Source organism: Prionailurus viverrinus, chromosome C1 (assembly GCF_022837055.1).
Source record: "Prionailurus viverrinus isolate Anna chromosome C1, UM_Priviv_1.0, whole genome shotgun sequence".
Lineage (NCBI taxonomy): Eukaryota > Metazoa > Chordata > Mammalia > Carnivora > Felidae > Prionailurus > Prionailurus viverrinus.
The window spans coordinates 182,860,070-182,876,094 of NC_062568.1; the positions used below are offsets into that span (position 1 = coordinate 182,860,070).

Sequence of the window (16,025 nt, forward strand, 5' to 3'; positions counted from 1 at the left end):
AGAGGAACCCAGCCCACCCTGTCCTCAACTGGGACCCATCTTATGTTCTCCCCTCCCGGGCACCAGCCTTGCTGCTTCTCCCATCCCCTCTTCCAAACCCAAGCTAGGGAGTAACACCACCGGCCCAGCTCAGGGAGCTTGGGGAGGCCACATCCAAGTTGCTCCTGTGACCAGGCACTTGACCTCCCCTCTAGGGTCCTCTCCTCCTGGGAGGTCAGATGCCCCCGTACAGAGGCCTTACAGACGCTGGAGTCCTGGGACAAAAGCTAGGTCCCTACCAGGGGAGGGGAGTGCGGGAGCTCTTATTCTCTAGCGGAGAAGAATCCTGAACAGAGGGGAGGAGACCAATGGGGCTGAGCCCGGCTGGGACAGGAGGCTTCTTGAAGCATCTGGCTCCACTCGACCAGCTGGTGACCTCAGGTAATTTCTCAACCTCTTTGAACCCCCACTTCTCACTTATAAAACGAGAATACCTACCTTATGAGGATGTAAAGATGAAATGAGATCATCTATTAGGCATCAAGCTTAAATATATTTTCCTACACAGAAATTTCTCTAAAGAATAATCTCTATCTACTATCCCTGCCTCGCACAGTATCAGAGCTCAATAAAACAAACAAAAATTGTTAACAAGGGAAAAGCAATAGCAAGAGACGAGCGGAGGTGGGAATGAGCGCGGGTGTGGAGGCCCTGTTTTCAGGGAAGGGTTTATGTTCATTCACTCTTCATCAGTCACTCGTATCCTCTTGGTCCCAGGCCCTGTGCTGGGCTCTGGAGGTGCAGAGAGGACTCTGAACTGGAGGAGGACCATCTGTAAGGAAGACAGCCAAATCCAGAAAATTCTAAGAGTGATAGGGGATTTCTGCTGCTCTCTCTCTCTCTCTCTCTCATTCCCATCCACTCTCTCCCCTTTCCCCCAACCCAATGTAAGCTCCACGATAACACAATCTCATCTGGCTAATTTTCAGCTGTTTTTACAATGTCCAAAACAATTTCGGACACACAGAAAGTGCCAAGGAAATATTTGCTGAATGACTGTGAATACGAGCGCAAACAGGAGAGGCTGTAGACACTGCCGCGGGAGCATGGAAGAGGTCTTTGCAGACTCTGCCCCAGGAGTTAGAAGTTTCTCAGCAAGGGCCATTTAAATTGGGCCTTGATGGATGTCTAGGAGATCAGTAAGTGGAAGAGGAAGTAAAAAAAAACATTCCAGGCATTGGGCCAGTACATTCTGAAAACATGGAGGTGAGGTCAGGGACCAGTGGGTAACCGAGTGCATAGAGTGGAGAGAGGAGAGTGGAAAGACACAAAACTAGGGAGATAAGAAGGGCCTCGAATGAACTTGGGTTGCCAGAAAGTCTTATTAAAATCTGAGAACTGGGGTAACTGGCTGGCTCGGTCAGTAGACCATGTGACGCTTCATCTTGGGGTCATGAGTTCGAGCCCCAGGCTGGGTATAAAGATTACTTTAAAAAATAAATAAAACCTGAGAACCTACCCTGATGTAATGCTTGGGACAGTGTTTGCAGCCCTCAGTTGCCCTAGAGATGCCCCTGCCTTCAAAAGTTAAGGGTCTTACCAAGGATGGGGTTAAGAACTTAGGACCCACTGAAAAAAGGGGACAGTCCTACCCCCTTGTAGTTCCTAGAACAGCCTCAAGTCAGGATAAAGGTGGGTGAGACAGGGCACCGTCCTGAGGCTTGGGGAAGTGCTGCCTGCTGCCCCCTTGTGGCCTCAGCAAAACTGAACAGCAAGGAGGCTGGCCAGGTGGTCTTCAAAACCCCAGGGGCCTCCAGTCTCCAGCACCAGTCTGAGACAGCCATCCCAACCACCAGCTGTCCACACACCAGATCCGATTGCTTTATTTACTCCGCGTATACCCAAGACTGGACCAATGGCTTGGGGAGGCAGAACAAAAGCAGACTGTTCACATTTGGTAAAGTCTTGTTCTTACGTGCACCCCACCACCTTTGGCCGGAAAGCCACTATGCACACACACAGGGTCAGGATACCACCGTTTTGGCTTCAGCTCCACCCCTATTCACGGAGTGACCTTGGGCAAGTCACTGCACCTTGCTAGGCCTCCCATGTCTCCATCTGTAACACAGGCATCATGATCCCTCTTCCTGTCTCCCCTGCAGGGTCACCGTGAAGATCATCGGATGCTGCAAGTGCTAGGAAAAATGTTGAAAGCGTGCTCCGGATGTAAGGGGATCGTGCTGGGGATTAGACAGGGGCTCTCTTGGGCTGCACTAAAGTGTTTGTTTACACCCAGATGGGCCCTGCTGGCGGGGAAATTTAAAGGGAACGTGCTCAGTAAGGAAGCTGCTTGCCAATCACAACTGATCCAAACATCTCCAAAATAAGAATGGAAGTCCATGGGAAACGGGGACCCTCCGGCTGGTGTGAAAATCCAACTACTTGGGTTTTCAAGAATGGGTTGAAGAGCAGCAAGGTGGGACAGCGCTGTGGCCTCAACATGGGAGGTTGGTGAGGAAACAAAATCACTGGGCTGCTGCTGTTCCTCTGAGGCTGGCGTTCCTTGAGCCTGCATCTCTCCGCGTGGGGCTGGGTGAGACTGGGTACAGGGCAGTGGGAAAAGCCAGATGATCCCCTTCAGAGAAGAGTCCAGAACTAGAACGAAGATAACTGGAGGGGGGGGGGGGCGCTAAACTTGGGAGTCAGGAAGAAGCCTGGGGGGGCTGCCCCTGACTCATGGGGGCGGAACTACCGACTTCTTGTGATAGTTATCATCTGCTTCACCTACCAAGAGGTCACCGGAGGGGAACCATGTATCCAAAACCTTACAACTGAGAAAATCTTTGCTTTTGAAAGACAATGTTACTCTTCTTCCCTTTATAGTATGAATCTGTTACCTGGTCTCATCTTTTTGCCTCGGTGGCCAGGGAGCCCAGGGCCAAATGTGAAATTGAATTCAAACAGCTACGTAGGTCTTTCTGGCCAGAATGTTTGTGTTCACGTTTACAATCTGGATTTCCCACTCAATGATATTCTTCTTAATCCTAATTTGTCATATTTTATTATGTCTTTGTGTATGTTTTCTACACAAGCCATCTTAATTTTTCTTGTGGAATACCGCAAGGTACACTTAGGTAAATGATCGAAAATGAAATCGATGATAGATGCCCAAGTACTTACCATGGTTAACAGCGAGGGACATTTGGTGTGAGAGTTACCAGAGTATCAGGGTCAGACTTGCCATCACCTCATATCAAAGCCCCTTCCCTGTCCCCATTTCACTCCTTAGGATAGTCCAAAGAGAAGGGAGTTGCCCACGGTTTTATGGCATATTACCATCAGAGAAGAAATTAATATCTCCTTCCTCCTCGTACTCCATTCCCTGCTCTCCCCACAACAGCAGGCCTCGCTCAGGTTGTAAGGATGGTATGGTGAGGGTTAGGAAAAGAGGCTCACCGCTGGCCTCTGTGGCCAACAAAAACCAGTGAAGAAGTGGAATGCTCTATTCTTCCTGCTTCGATTATCAGGAAGCACACCCTGGCTGTAGAACCCTCTGATCTGCTGGCTAACAAGAGGCTTGGGCTGCCCTCCGTGGCAGATGCCATGCCTCTGGTAATGGGCACGGCTGTAGCCGGCAGCTCAGAATGGCAGCCTGTGCCAAGGCAGAAGTGGAGGGACTGATCCGGGTCCTTGGTTTGAAGGACAGAGACAGTTTCTTCCACGAGAGATGCTCTCTTGACGCTCAACCAGCAGGACACCGCTGCATCTGGCCCACATGTGGTAGTCTAGGAGGGAAGGCAGGCGGGCGTCTCCAAGCAGCAAACAGATTCTGATCTAGTTCATTTGCAAAATCAGCGGAAGACCTCCATTTGAATCAGATATGCAGCATTAGCTCCCTTAGCTTTGGACGCCCGCTCTTCACAAGGGTCCCGCTCCTTCACAGACACGCAACCTGAGGGCAAACAAACCTAATTTCCAAGCCTTCCCAAGAAAAGTGGCCCCATGAATGCCCCAGACACAGAAACCCAGACTCTAAATTATCTAAAATGAGATTTATTGCATTTCATGCAGTTTGAAGTCCATGCAGCAAAGGAGACTAGCACAATTTTTAATGCATTTTAAAGATAAAAAATGGAGGGTGGAGGTGGGCAAATGCACAAAGTTCTAGTCTCCTTGGGTCCCTGGGAGAGAAGGGTTTGGAAATGAAACCATCCACTCTCCATGGCAAATGAGTTCACCTCTTAAACGCAAGGAATGTTTCCACAGCCTCTGGGTGCAAACACACAAAGCTCTGGGACGAGCACAGGGTCACGAGGAAGAGGACCACTAGTGAGAAAGAAGCTACGTGGTCACCTAATTCAATCTGCGGGCAGAACAAGGTGGCAAATCCTAGGGCCGCAGCTGCTCCGAGACTCAGGAGATAACATACCCCCCTGAGGAGATGTGCTCCTGGAAAGAAGTGGCGGTAAGAATCAAAAAAAAAAGGAAAACAAAAGAAATATTTCTTCAACCACACTCTTCAAGAAAATGCCATAAATATGTTATTTAATATTCATTTCATAGCATTGGACACACAGCTCAACATACTGAAATATTGATTCCTCGGAGAAAAAATGGAGAAAAAGGAAAAAAAAATATTGCATCTTTCTGTTGGAGAATCTCGGCCTCCAGCGTGGGGCGCAGTGCACCAGTGTCCTAGCCTGTAGGAGGCGCGGAGGTCGGCCGGGTCCTCTGGGGAGGGAGGCTGTACCCATCGCCCGGAGCTGTATGGCAAAAATTGTGTTGGGCGTCCGTGGCCTTGCCAGCTCAGGCCCTCAGTCGCCGGTCACCTGGGGGGCCTGCCCGTCGGAGGGCTGGTTGGCTGACTGGATGAACATGGGCTGGGCGAGGTCCTGGCCGGCGGGCATGGTGACTTGCTGGATCTGGTAGAGCTGCTGCGAGGGGTGGAGAGGAGAGAGTGAGGTCACCCCCGGGAGAGGGGCATGCAGCTCCCTATGGGCCTCGAGTTGGCTGGGGGCCCCGGACACCTCGACCACCACCCACTGTAAGGCGTCGGAGGGAGGAGGGGGAGTGGGGCTCTGCGGGGGCTGGGCGCAGCAGACACAGGAGGCTCCGGCCCGGTGTGAGGGGGTGTGTGTGGTGGGCGGGGAAGAGGTGCAGGGAGTTGCATTTCCCGTGGCTTTCACTTCTCTGGGCTCTGCCTCTCCCGTTAGCTCAGAGCCTCGGGCTGGCTGCACGCTGTTCCTCTGTGACAAACACAAGCAATTCGATCCACTGTACCAGCAGCTTGGAAGTCAGCATTTCCCCAACTCTTGGTAATCCTCACTAGCAGGGGCAGTAGGATTACCCCCTCTCCTCCTCCTTTCCTCCGAGCACCTGGCTCAGGCCGAGGCTACAGTGAACCTGCGTTTCCTACATGGGCCCTGCTGAGGAGGTGGCCTGGGTTTAAACGCTTACTAAGCCAAGACCCGTGAGGCGTGGAGAAGCAGCTCAGGTAGCCACTGTGGAAAGACACGGCCAACTGGACACTTGACTTCTCAAGCATTCCCCCCTCAAAAAGCCCACAGGCGAAGACCCCCCCCGCCCCCCACCCCGTGCCACAAGAGCCCTGGCATGTGAGCCTAGTGTGTGGTGCAGGCAGGGGCCAGACGTGGGTCCTGATGCCGGCTCCTCTCCCTTCTGGGCAGCAGAGAACACAGGCGTGGAGGGGGGGGAGGTGGTCATCCTACCATGTACTCGGGGGTCTCTGGGACTGTTAGTGTGAGGGAAAAGACAGAGGGAAAGGGTGACTCCTTCCTCACATGAGTTCAAAATTAACTGAATTCCAGGCACCAAGAGAGCTTGAGAAGTCACATGTTCGCTGCATTTCAACTAACCCATGCTATTAAAAAGCGGCATAGCTTAGAAAAAACTAGTCCTAAAGAAGGAAACAGGAGACCCGCATTCTAGTCCTGGTTCTGCAATCAAGAGCTGCGTGAGCACAGACAAGACACTTCTCATCTCTAGGACTCGGCTGACTCATCTGTAAAATGGGGATTGGGACTATATAATGTCTGAGATTATTTTCAGCTCCCACAAATCTAAATCTAAAGGATTTGTACTCCAAATTCAAGACTGAACCCGCTTTAACAATTTCTGTCCACTCATTAACGGAAAATAGGACAGTTGCCGTAACCATCCAAACCCACAGATCTCACACCCGCTACCCCCCCACAGCCTCTTCCCCACGGCCCCTCCCCCAGCTGGGTGTCCTACCTGTCCGTCCGTGAACTGGCTGAACTGCTGCTGTCCTTGCTGCACCTCTGTCTGCGTGATCTGCAGGAATCAAGATGGCAGAGTAAGGTCAGCTGCAGGGTCTGGCCCACTCCTCCGGCAGCCCACAACCAGGAGAGGGTTGTGAAGACTGTGTGAGACAATGCACATCAAGTGCCCGGAATGAGGCCTGGCACAGAGCAGGTGCTTAATGAGTAGCAGGAGAGCAAGGGTCCTTCCCCATCCCAACTACTGATGGCTACTCCGAGCCGAGGGCCACAGAGGGGACCACAGAGAACCCCAGAACGTGTAACATACACAACTTCCATAACCCTCTCTCTTAATGTCCACCTGCTTCCCATCTGCTTCTCATTGCAAGCTCCTAGGTGCTAACATGACAAGGCCTAACATTTACGGCTTAGGCAGAAACCCCGGGAGACCTTTAGCCAGTGAATGCAGACTGCAAAACGCCGGGCAAAGGGGTGAGTGGTCTGTTTCATTCTTGGAAGGTGGGCTCCAAACCAAACCCGTATCACCTAGATTATCTGCCTGGAATATGAAACACCCTGGCGGGGAGGTGGCCTTGGCCCTGGAAGCCCTTGTGGCACACCTATGAAGTACTTTTTCCGAGACAGGCCACGTGAAGTCGTCTGGGCCAAGCAGGGGGTGGGGGGGGGGGGGAGGGTGGAGGCGGGTGGAGCAAGGAAAACATGTATCACATGTACTTACAATCTTACGTGGGGATTTTAAGTACATTTGAAAAGAAACGTGCTGGCTGACGTGCAGAACCGCATCATATAGTGCGAGCTGCGGACGCAGCCTGGTAGACTAGTAAGAAGACGAAAGCAGGCTTATGTGCATATGTGCACCTCTGCAACATCTGACTAGGAATGTCCTCTGTGTACCATCTCCTGGAACCCTCACAGCCAACCTGCAAGGTACAGACTACCCTCTCGAGGGTCCTCACAACAGCCAAAAACACCCTGTCAGGCCTACCCGTAAGGCCGTCAGGAGTAAGGAGGGGACAGGCGTGATAGGGCTTCATGACAGTTTCCTACTGTTGTCCCTTACTGGGGGTCCTTCCCCTCCCACCAGTCTACCAGTCTCTAAGTGGCTATCTTTACAGCCTCCAGTGCAAAGTTAAGTATTCAAGAAATGTCTACAGAATAAATGAATGACCCTGAGACAAATGGCAAATATTCTTCATAGATGAGAAGGTCAACTGTGCCCTGTGGCCAGCAGGACTGCTCTTCACACGAGCTGAGAAAATTTCATTTACCTTTAAATGCCATTTACACGTTATTCACTCAGCAGTCATTCAACAAACACGTACTACTACATGCCGGGCCGTCACAGTCACAACCTGTTGTAATGTAGTTGTTGTAATGGTGCCCTCTTCTTGCTTCTTCCCCCTCCTGTCTGACAACCCGACTCTCCCCACTCACTGGCTTTGGTTTCTGGCCCCCAAACTGGCCTCTGAGGAACGGAAACCTCTTCTTTCTCATTTCCTCCCATCCCCTCGCCATGAAAAGTTTTTGGATCCCAGGTTAAAATCTTACAAGACTTTTTGTTTTTTGTGTTTTAAAAAGAGGGGTACCTAAGGGTGTGACCTGACCGGTTTGGAGATGTGACTCCATGCCAGTCAGCCCCAAAGGAATTAGGGAAAAGGCCAAGCCCTTATGTGAGCCAAGGCATGGGTTTAGAACAGGCCCTTTAATGATCCCAGAGACTATATGGAACTCAGAAGCCTTGCTTTTGGCTCATTCCTTATATTTTCCCAAATGAGATCTTTGGAGACCTGCTCTACAAACTCAGCTCTGTCACCACTGTCAATAGATACATCACCAGAAATGCAACTGGGCCAGACGGGTCCAGCTCTTAAACGATCGCTGCTTTTTTTGGGTCTGAGGCAAAAGAATCCATTAACAATGCCTCCCCCTGACCAGCATCCCCCATCCAGTGCAAATGATGCCCATACTCCCCAACCCCCAATCCTCAAGCCCAGGGAGGCTGTCCCCTCAGCACCTGTGGCTCACAGTCCTCCGTCTCTTAGGGCACGAGAGGAGACGAAGCGGACAGTCTCTGGCTGGGCGTGCATGGGGAAGTAAAATCCAGGCTAACTTTCCAAAGGGCACAGCGGCTGCCAGAACACAACAGCTATTTAGGTTCAAAGATGGAAACTCAGGCTGACGAGGAGGCAGTCTGTCAAAGTGCTTCCTCTGGTCAGACATGTACACACATACATCAGGCTTTCTTCACAAGCGTCCTTGAGATTTCCCCTCCTTTGCATTTCTTTGTCCCTCGAGAACAAGATGGTAAGAGACATGCTTTGAATCCAGTCCTCCACTAAACCCCGTCTGTCCTTTGGGGTGAAGAGATGTGAAGGGTGTGGAGGTGTCTCTTGCTGAAGGGTGAGGTGGCAAGAGAGCGATTGCTGAGCCCTCCTTTCCAGCCAGAAGCCAGCTCGGGCTGGTCCCCTACCCAAGCCCTGCACCTTTGGGGCACATACCTGTGGAGCGCTGGTGGCAAGTGTCTGGATCTGTCCCTGCACGACTTGGGTGCCTGATACAGGCTGGGCTAAGCGAATGTACTGTAGCTGGCCGGCATTCAGCTGCACCTAGGGTGGGGCAGACAGACAGACGCAGGGGACTGAGTGTGGTCTCACCAGGCAAGCTTCCCCTGCGGTGACCGTCCCCTGCCCCCCAAGCTCTCCAAAGAAGCTGACTCTGAAAAGCTCCTCTTCAACAGAGGTCAATACAGGCAAAACCAGAACATCCCCACCCCACAAGTCACAAAACACAACAGAGGATATGTTCCCTGAATGGACTGTGGAGAAAATTCCCAGAGGATCTGGCCACATATGTGACGAAGAGCATGGCTGCACCCTCAACATTCACGGACTCTTAGCTGTTTGCTTAGTTTATCTTAGGATTTTATCCCAAAGACTGTGAGACATGATCGGAATGCTCTGTCCCTAAAGTATGGGCCTTTCCCCCCTCTACCTCCACACCCCGCCACCCTATTTCCCGGGATGGCTGATCCAATACTCACAAGAGCTCCAGCATCTGCCAGGAGCCCACGGCAGATGGCCGTCACTCCGTGCCCTAGCCCCAGTCCTGCCCAACCCCACGCTGCACATCTCGGAAGAAAAAGCTGGCCTGCTTCACTATCTCTGTCCCCAAGAGCCAGGACCAATGGGGGTCTGTGGGACTTTTAGGATCTTTGGTGTTCAGCACTAGCTTCTAGCCAAACTCCTCCCAAGGGGAAATTGAATCAATAAACCTTTCAGAGAAAACCCCATCACGGGAAACCAAAGCTACAAAAAGGCCTTTAGAGTCCCTCATGCTTAAGATTAAGTCTCAGATAATACAATAATACCACATGCTGCATTTAATTGTGCGCTAAAAGCCTTAACTCAGGCTCTTAACGCTCCAGTGTACCATGGAAGTCTCTGTGCCTCGAGCGGGAACGGAGAGACCAAGGCGGCTGCACTGAGAGGAGCCATGGCTCAGCAGAAGAGAGTCAGCAGAGCACTGCAGACATCCACACTCGAGATCTGGGCGATGAAAGAGGTACCAGGAGGACAGACTGGTCTCTCTCTATCTGAGGGCCCAGACACCACCCTCCCTGGCTGCCCAGCCTGCCTTTGTTGCAAGGGTGAACTTCTTGACGTGAACAGGTAAGTCATGCCTCCTTGTCCCGGAGTGAGTTCTCCCCTTGCCTTCAAGAGCCAGCTCCCTGGCAGGGAACTTTACCTCCATGAGGACAGTGCTGGTAAATGCAACTGCCCGTGTGCATGTAGTCACACTGCTTCTCTGCAACTGTGGTCTCAAAGGGGATGTGACCCGCCAAGAAAAGACTAACACTTGGTAGTCAGTGTAGACCTTGGAAGTTCTTGGTAGACCATTCCAGAATTGTCCACTTAGGAAAACGGAGGGATAGAAAATCTAAACCCGTTAAGAACCCGGTTCACAGGAGACAGGGCAAGATATTGCGACCTGCGGTCTTTTCTTTCCGAGAACACGTCAAGAAGAGCTGCTGGGAAGTTGTGATGCCAGGCCCAGACCGCCCCCCTTAAATCCCGTAATGTGGCTTCCAGGCAACAACACTAAGTTGCTTGCGGGGCTGAAGGCAGCTGTGTGGAGGCTCGGGAAGCCTCATCTGCTGACACTGATGGTGGCTGGTCCCAGGAGTCCCCGAACTCCAGACCAGGAACCAGGATGAAAGACTAAAGCCTTGTCTCAAGAACAGGGAAAGTATACTGACAGCCACAGAGATTTTACACCTCTCAGCTGGGAAGAGCTCTTTGCAGAAACAGATGTGACTGAAAAATTGTGAGCCAGAGAGTTTCCAAGCAGTTCTTAGAAGCAAGAAGCTCCTCTTTTAGGCTTAGGTTTAGACATCTAATGATGCTCTGCCCTCAGTGCTCTACCACAAGGACAGGTCTGGGGCGCCTGGCAGCTTTTTGATGTTAACTACAGGCTAAATAAGCCAGCTCCTCGGGCTTTCAAAAGAGAAGCAAAGTTTCCTTCCTGAAGGTCCCCTCTATCGGGGTGAGCACTCTTGAGTTCAAAAATGCAGACTCCTACAGAAGGTATCTGAAAATAATGAATTTGCAACAAATATGTGCTAAAGCTCTGTACCCCAGAGGGTTAAAAAGACTTGAGTTAAAGTTACTATAAAGTGGGAACTCTTCTCTGCTTAAGTAAATTTGTTCTGATGCCTTCACATGTAAAACAGAGGACCATTCAAGAGAGAGGTCTTGGTTAGTGCCTGACACAATGAGGCAAGGCACCTGAAACTGATGGGTCTGTATGTGGGGGGGTGGGGGGGGTGGGGGGGGGTGGAGGGGGAAGGGGGAGGGAGGGAGGGAGGGAGAAGGAGCAAGCTCTAGCAGAGGGAGAGTGCGCCAAAAGCGCAAGAAAGGGAGGGAGGGGGAGGAGACAGAAAGACAGGTACAGAGACTCACGCACTCCACTTTCCTAAGCTTTCTCTTGGTCTATCTGCTAACTTAGTAAGAACAGTTACAAAAACAGAGCTTTCTGCAAAGAGGAAGTGATTAGCCAAGTCCAAATGACTTTCTATATCTGCCTCCGTGTCATTTACAACAGGCAGACCAAGGGGCAGAAACAGAAGGACTGCTCCGTGTCACTCACTTTCCACGTTTTCGGGTGGCAAAATGACCAGTGTATAGGTGGCAAGTGTTAAGATAGGACATTTCTTACAAAAGAGCAAGTACAAGTAAAAAAGCCAACAAATCTAAGAAATGAAATCCCTCAAGGCACACAGGAAGTAGCAGTCCACAGTGAAGGAATGGGTAAGTTAAATGAAAGCCAAAAATACACTTTGCTGCAGGCTCCACTGGGAACTGACTCATGAATATGCAACAAGTGTTATTTATGGCCTTCCCCGTACACCTCCCTCTTATTCACTGCTAATCAAAAGACAGGACTGCCTCCCAGGGCCGTCAGGTCCTGGCATGGAACAGTGGTTACCAGCATCCTCTGCGTAGGTGGAGTGCGGGGACGTGGAGAGGCACTGCCCCACGGTGGCAAACCTGAAGTGGATTAGAGGAAAGCAGGCAGTATACAGGGAAGCAAGTTGTGGTCTGGGTGAACAGGGACATAGGTTTAAAAAAACACGTGTACATCTACACATATGGGTATACGAGATCCTCTGTGTGTAAGATCTGGAAGCACTCCCGCCCCCACACGAGCACAGCGCCTTGCGGCTGCAAGGCAGAACGGGCCTTACCGGGATCTGCTGGATCTCTCCTGTGTTTGTGATGATCTGCTGCATCACCTGCATGGTCTGTCCGGTGCTGCTCTGGGCCTGCTGGGCTTGACCCTGTGGCTGAGCCTGGACAATCTGCACCTGCTGACCTTCTCCAACCTGCATGGTCACAGGTGTGGTCTAGAGAGGAGTTATGAGAAAAGAGGATTCAGCTCGAGATTAGAGCCACTGCGCTTACCAAGGGGTTAATAACGACCAATTAACTAGGAGCAAACCCCCTCCATGGACACCCAAACTCACCTTAACACTATTTAGCAATACTCAGTGTACAGGGGGCACTGCTAAAGTTACTCTCCAAGACAAAAGATGGGAGAAAGCCACGCAGATGTTTAGGCTCATGGTACAGAATATTTGCCCAAGCCCCAAACACCTCTATGCTTCAAATACTGCAATCTTTCAGAGCTCTTGCAACGAAAGAAAGGCACATCCAATACAAAAGAATCAAAAGCAACCGTGACAGTTCATTTGAGAAATGGCCAAAGTCAGGTCTGGAGCAGGTGAATTTGGAGAGCAAACTGAATGGAAAGCGGGGTCAGTACGAATTTACTGGGTTCAGGATCCTGGAGTCCATTCCAGGCATGCAAGACACTGGGAGGAAACTAAGGCGCACGCTGGCTGCACTCAAGCAGCAGAGCAGCGCCAGCCCACACCGGCCAGCTGGCTGCTCTGGATCCAGCACGGCTTCCCACGGGAGAGGCAAATGCCACTAAGATGTGGATGTTAACTGAGGCCACCCCTAAGTAACAGAATTTAATAAAGCGAGGATTTTATCTTTCCAGAAACAAGAATCTCAGGTGTAAGAAAATTCTGTCTACCACACACGACCTGGCAGGTTCCGTGTCTCTCACACAAACTTAGTGGGTTGTAGTCCTACGAAACTTACTCCTTTAAGAGACGGTAGACGTGAACTGTCAAAAGGGTTGGTCGGTCACTTGTTCAAAATTTTAAAACTTTAGCCCCAGATGTGACCTTTGCAGATTACCTAGAGCAGTGGGCCCAGCACTCGGTTCATGTGGTGGGGGTGGGGTGGTAGTGGCACATGGTAATGGAGGGGTTAGGGGGTGGCGGTCATGGGAGTGGCAGGAGGGTGGAATCTTTTAAACTACTCTCACACCCCCAATGCCCCAATTTGGGTATGGTCCCGTCCCACTCTGAATTAAGAATTACCTCAGTAAGACGACTCTGGGAATCTCAGTGAATCTGGGCTTCTACTGATGTTGTTATTCTGATGCTCTCAGACTTTGCCTGCATACGTATACTATGCATCTAGTTACAGGAGAAGGGGATGTGTCCCAGGAACTATAGAGGAGATGCAGGGGATTACTAAGGAAGGAGAAATTACTATGAACTGGACACAGCGGGTAAAGAGAACAGAGGGATCTCTAAAAATACATGCGGTAGGCCAGGACAACAGGAAACACCTCCTGTTCTCTCACACCACGATTTTCAACTCAGCCTATTCTATTCCAACCTCCAGGAATAGAAGTTTCCAATTTTATGACAGAACGCACAGGATTCACTTTACCAAAATATGCTCTCCTTCCAACTTTAATATGTGTTCTGTCCCGCAAAGGTTATCTGAACTCAACCTGAAATAATCATTACTACAGGCCTAAGCAGGGGTGATACAGCACAAGGCCACCCTGAACCAGCAGGACAGAGAACCACAGCTAGAAGACACAGAGAGAGGCCAACTTCCCCATCCCCACAAGCCTCACCAGCTCCAAGCTGAGAAGTCTGGGGTGGCAAAGAGAATAGATGAAATTCTTGCTGACTAAAAAAAATGTATACTGCCAACTCATCACTGTACTTTACCAACTCAATTTCCCCAAGAGGATTTCCATGGTATTTCTGAGTCACTTCAGGAAAATGAAGGCTTGTGCTAGTTGGCAGCTGTCAAATCACGTATGGCGTGTGCCCTGCTGTCAGGACACAACAACCACGAGCTTCTTAGATGTTGAGTCGATGAGAGCCAGCGCTTCGTAGACTCCCTCAAAGTTTGCTCTGTGGAGGGATAAAGCTCTCACCACTGCAGAGGCACAAGCCTTGGCCAAAAAAGATCCCTTAGGCATCATGGTACAGTGAACGCCTTGAAGCAGGGACTAGGCTGTGATCATCTTTGAACCCCTCCTGCCCGGCAGTGTCTGGCAAAGAGCGAGCACCCTAAAACTTGTTATACGGATAAAAAAGGGAGCAGGGAATAAATCCTAAAATCATAATTAATAGTTAAATCTACCTCCGTCATCGTTTTTTCCTTCTAGGCAAACCCAGATCCTTACCGGCATACACAAGACTATCTAGCATGTGTCCTCTGCCTCTATTTTCAGACTTGCCTAGATGTCCCCATGCTGACTGCACCCTCCCGCCACTCCCGGTGCGGGCTCCCACCTCCAAGCCTTTGCTTGTGCTGTGCTACTGGGAAAGCCCTCCTTGCCCTCTTTATCTGATTCATTGCCACTGTTCTCCCTCTAAAAGTTGGATTATTCCCTTTCGGGAACCTTCTCTGACATCCACTTCTACCACCTCTCTCACATTTTTGTTAGGTATCCCTTTTGATGTGATCCCTTAACACCCTTTACACAGCCCTAAGAATATTTCTACACTTCTCAGGTGGTGGTGGTATGACCTTTATGTAATTGTACCCTACTAGTTTGTGGAAATTCTTTTTTTTTTAATGTTTATTTATTTATTTACTTATTTATTTATTGAGAGACAGACAGACAGACAGACAGCACCAGCGGGAGTGAGCGCATGAGCAGGGGAGGGGCAGAGAAAGAGAAGGAGAGAGAGAATTCCAAGCAGGCTCCACACTGTCAGCACAGAGGCCGGTGTGGGGTTCGATCCCACTAACTGTGAGAGATCATGACCTGAGCTGAAATCAACAGTCAGGACGCTTAACCAACTGAGCCACCCAGGCACTCCGATTGTGAAAATTCTTAAAAATAGGGACTGTTTTATTCATGCTTATATTCCAGGCACATAGGATAGGACTCAATCTTTGGTGAATAAATTAATGCTTGTCGGGGAATCTGGAGTCAGAGCTCAGAGAACAGAGTTCTTCACAGCCTCCCGCGATCCCCAACAAGCATGGATGTTACTGCTTTCACAACAATCCACTGGGGGGAGGGAATATTCTGGTTGCTACTGTAAAAAGATCACTTGACACAACTATGGTGTGACGGAAAAACGACAGGGAGAAGAGGAGGGGAAGTACGCAAACTGGAAATGATGCCTGATTCCTTCCTTAGAGGTACAACAAATCCTAGTTCCAGTGTAAACACAGGCACGGGGTCCACTTGTAATACCTCCCATGGGGATGTTACTACTCTTCATGGGGGCATGATATAGACTTTTTTCCTTCCAAAATGTTTTAGCTCATAGGGATCCTGGAGAGCATCTTCTCACTGCATCTCCTCACGTGACCCGTGAGGAAACCAGGACCCAGAGAGGTCAGGGTGACATGTCACTATGGTGGCTGAATCTGGGGAGAAGCCCAAGTTTCTAGACCTCAAACTTGGTGTCGTAAAACGACCGGCCTGTTCCTCTGCCCCGGCCGTGCTCTCCCCAACCTAAGCGGTGCCGTGTTGCCGGCGGGCACCCTCTGCAGCTCACAGACCTGGCCCTGCTGAGGCTGCGCGATGATGATCTGCCCAGGCTGGATGGTGGTCGTGGAGCTGGTGGTCTGCTGGCCCTGCTGCTGCCCCTGGACTTGCACGGCAGCGGGCTGCTGAGCCAGTGTGAAGTAGTACTGGACGGGCTCGGCGGGAGTCACGGACTGGCGCACCTCCTCCTGTGGGGTAGAAGGAGCAGCAGGTAAGAGGAAAAGAACTGACTCAGCAGCCGCCACAGTGAATTTCCATTCTTCCCCCAAACGGACTCTGTGCAGTTGCCTGCTGAATGCTGAGCTCTCCACATTTGAAGCCAAGGGAAAGTGGAATTCGAAGAGACCAGTTGTGCTAAATCAAACTAAAAATAACAGATTCCATAGGCTTCACAAAACA

General features: G+C 50.7%; 1 protein-coding gene across 5 annotated transcripts in view; it reads right to left on the bottom strand.

Annotated features, from left to right (window-relative positions):
- Positions 1-4,016: 4,016 nt before the first annotated feature.
- NFYC (nuclear transcription factor Y subunit gamma) overlaps positions 4,017-16,025 on the bottom strand; it is a 66,057-nt gene continuing 54,048 nt past the window's right edge. For 4 of the 5 annotated variants that reach the window (XM_047868700.1, XM_047868699.1, XM_047868701.1 and 1 more), the window contains exons 6-10: positions 15,641-15,814; positions 11,986-12,144; positions 8,741-8,848; positions 6,235-6,294; positions 4,017-5,225 (exon numbers count right to left, since the gene is read on the bottom strand). In XM_047868700.1, the coding sequence (XP_047724656.1) occupies positions 4,794-5,225; positions 6,235-6,294; positions 8,741-8,848; positions 11,986-12,144; positions 15,641-15,814 (933 nt within the window). In that variant the 3' untranslated portion in view covers positions 4,017-4,793. The remainder of the gene's footprint in view (positions 5,226-6,234; positions 6,295-8,740; positions 8,849-11,985; positions 12,145-15,640; positions 15,815-16,025) is intronic. The other variant, XM_047868703.1, reaches the window with a different exon arrangement.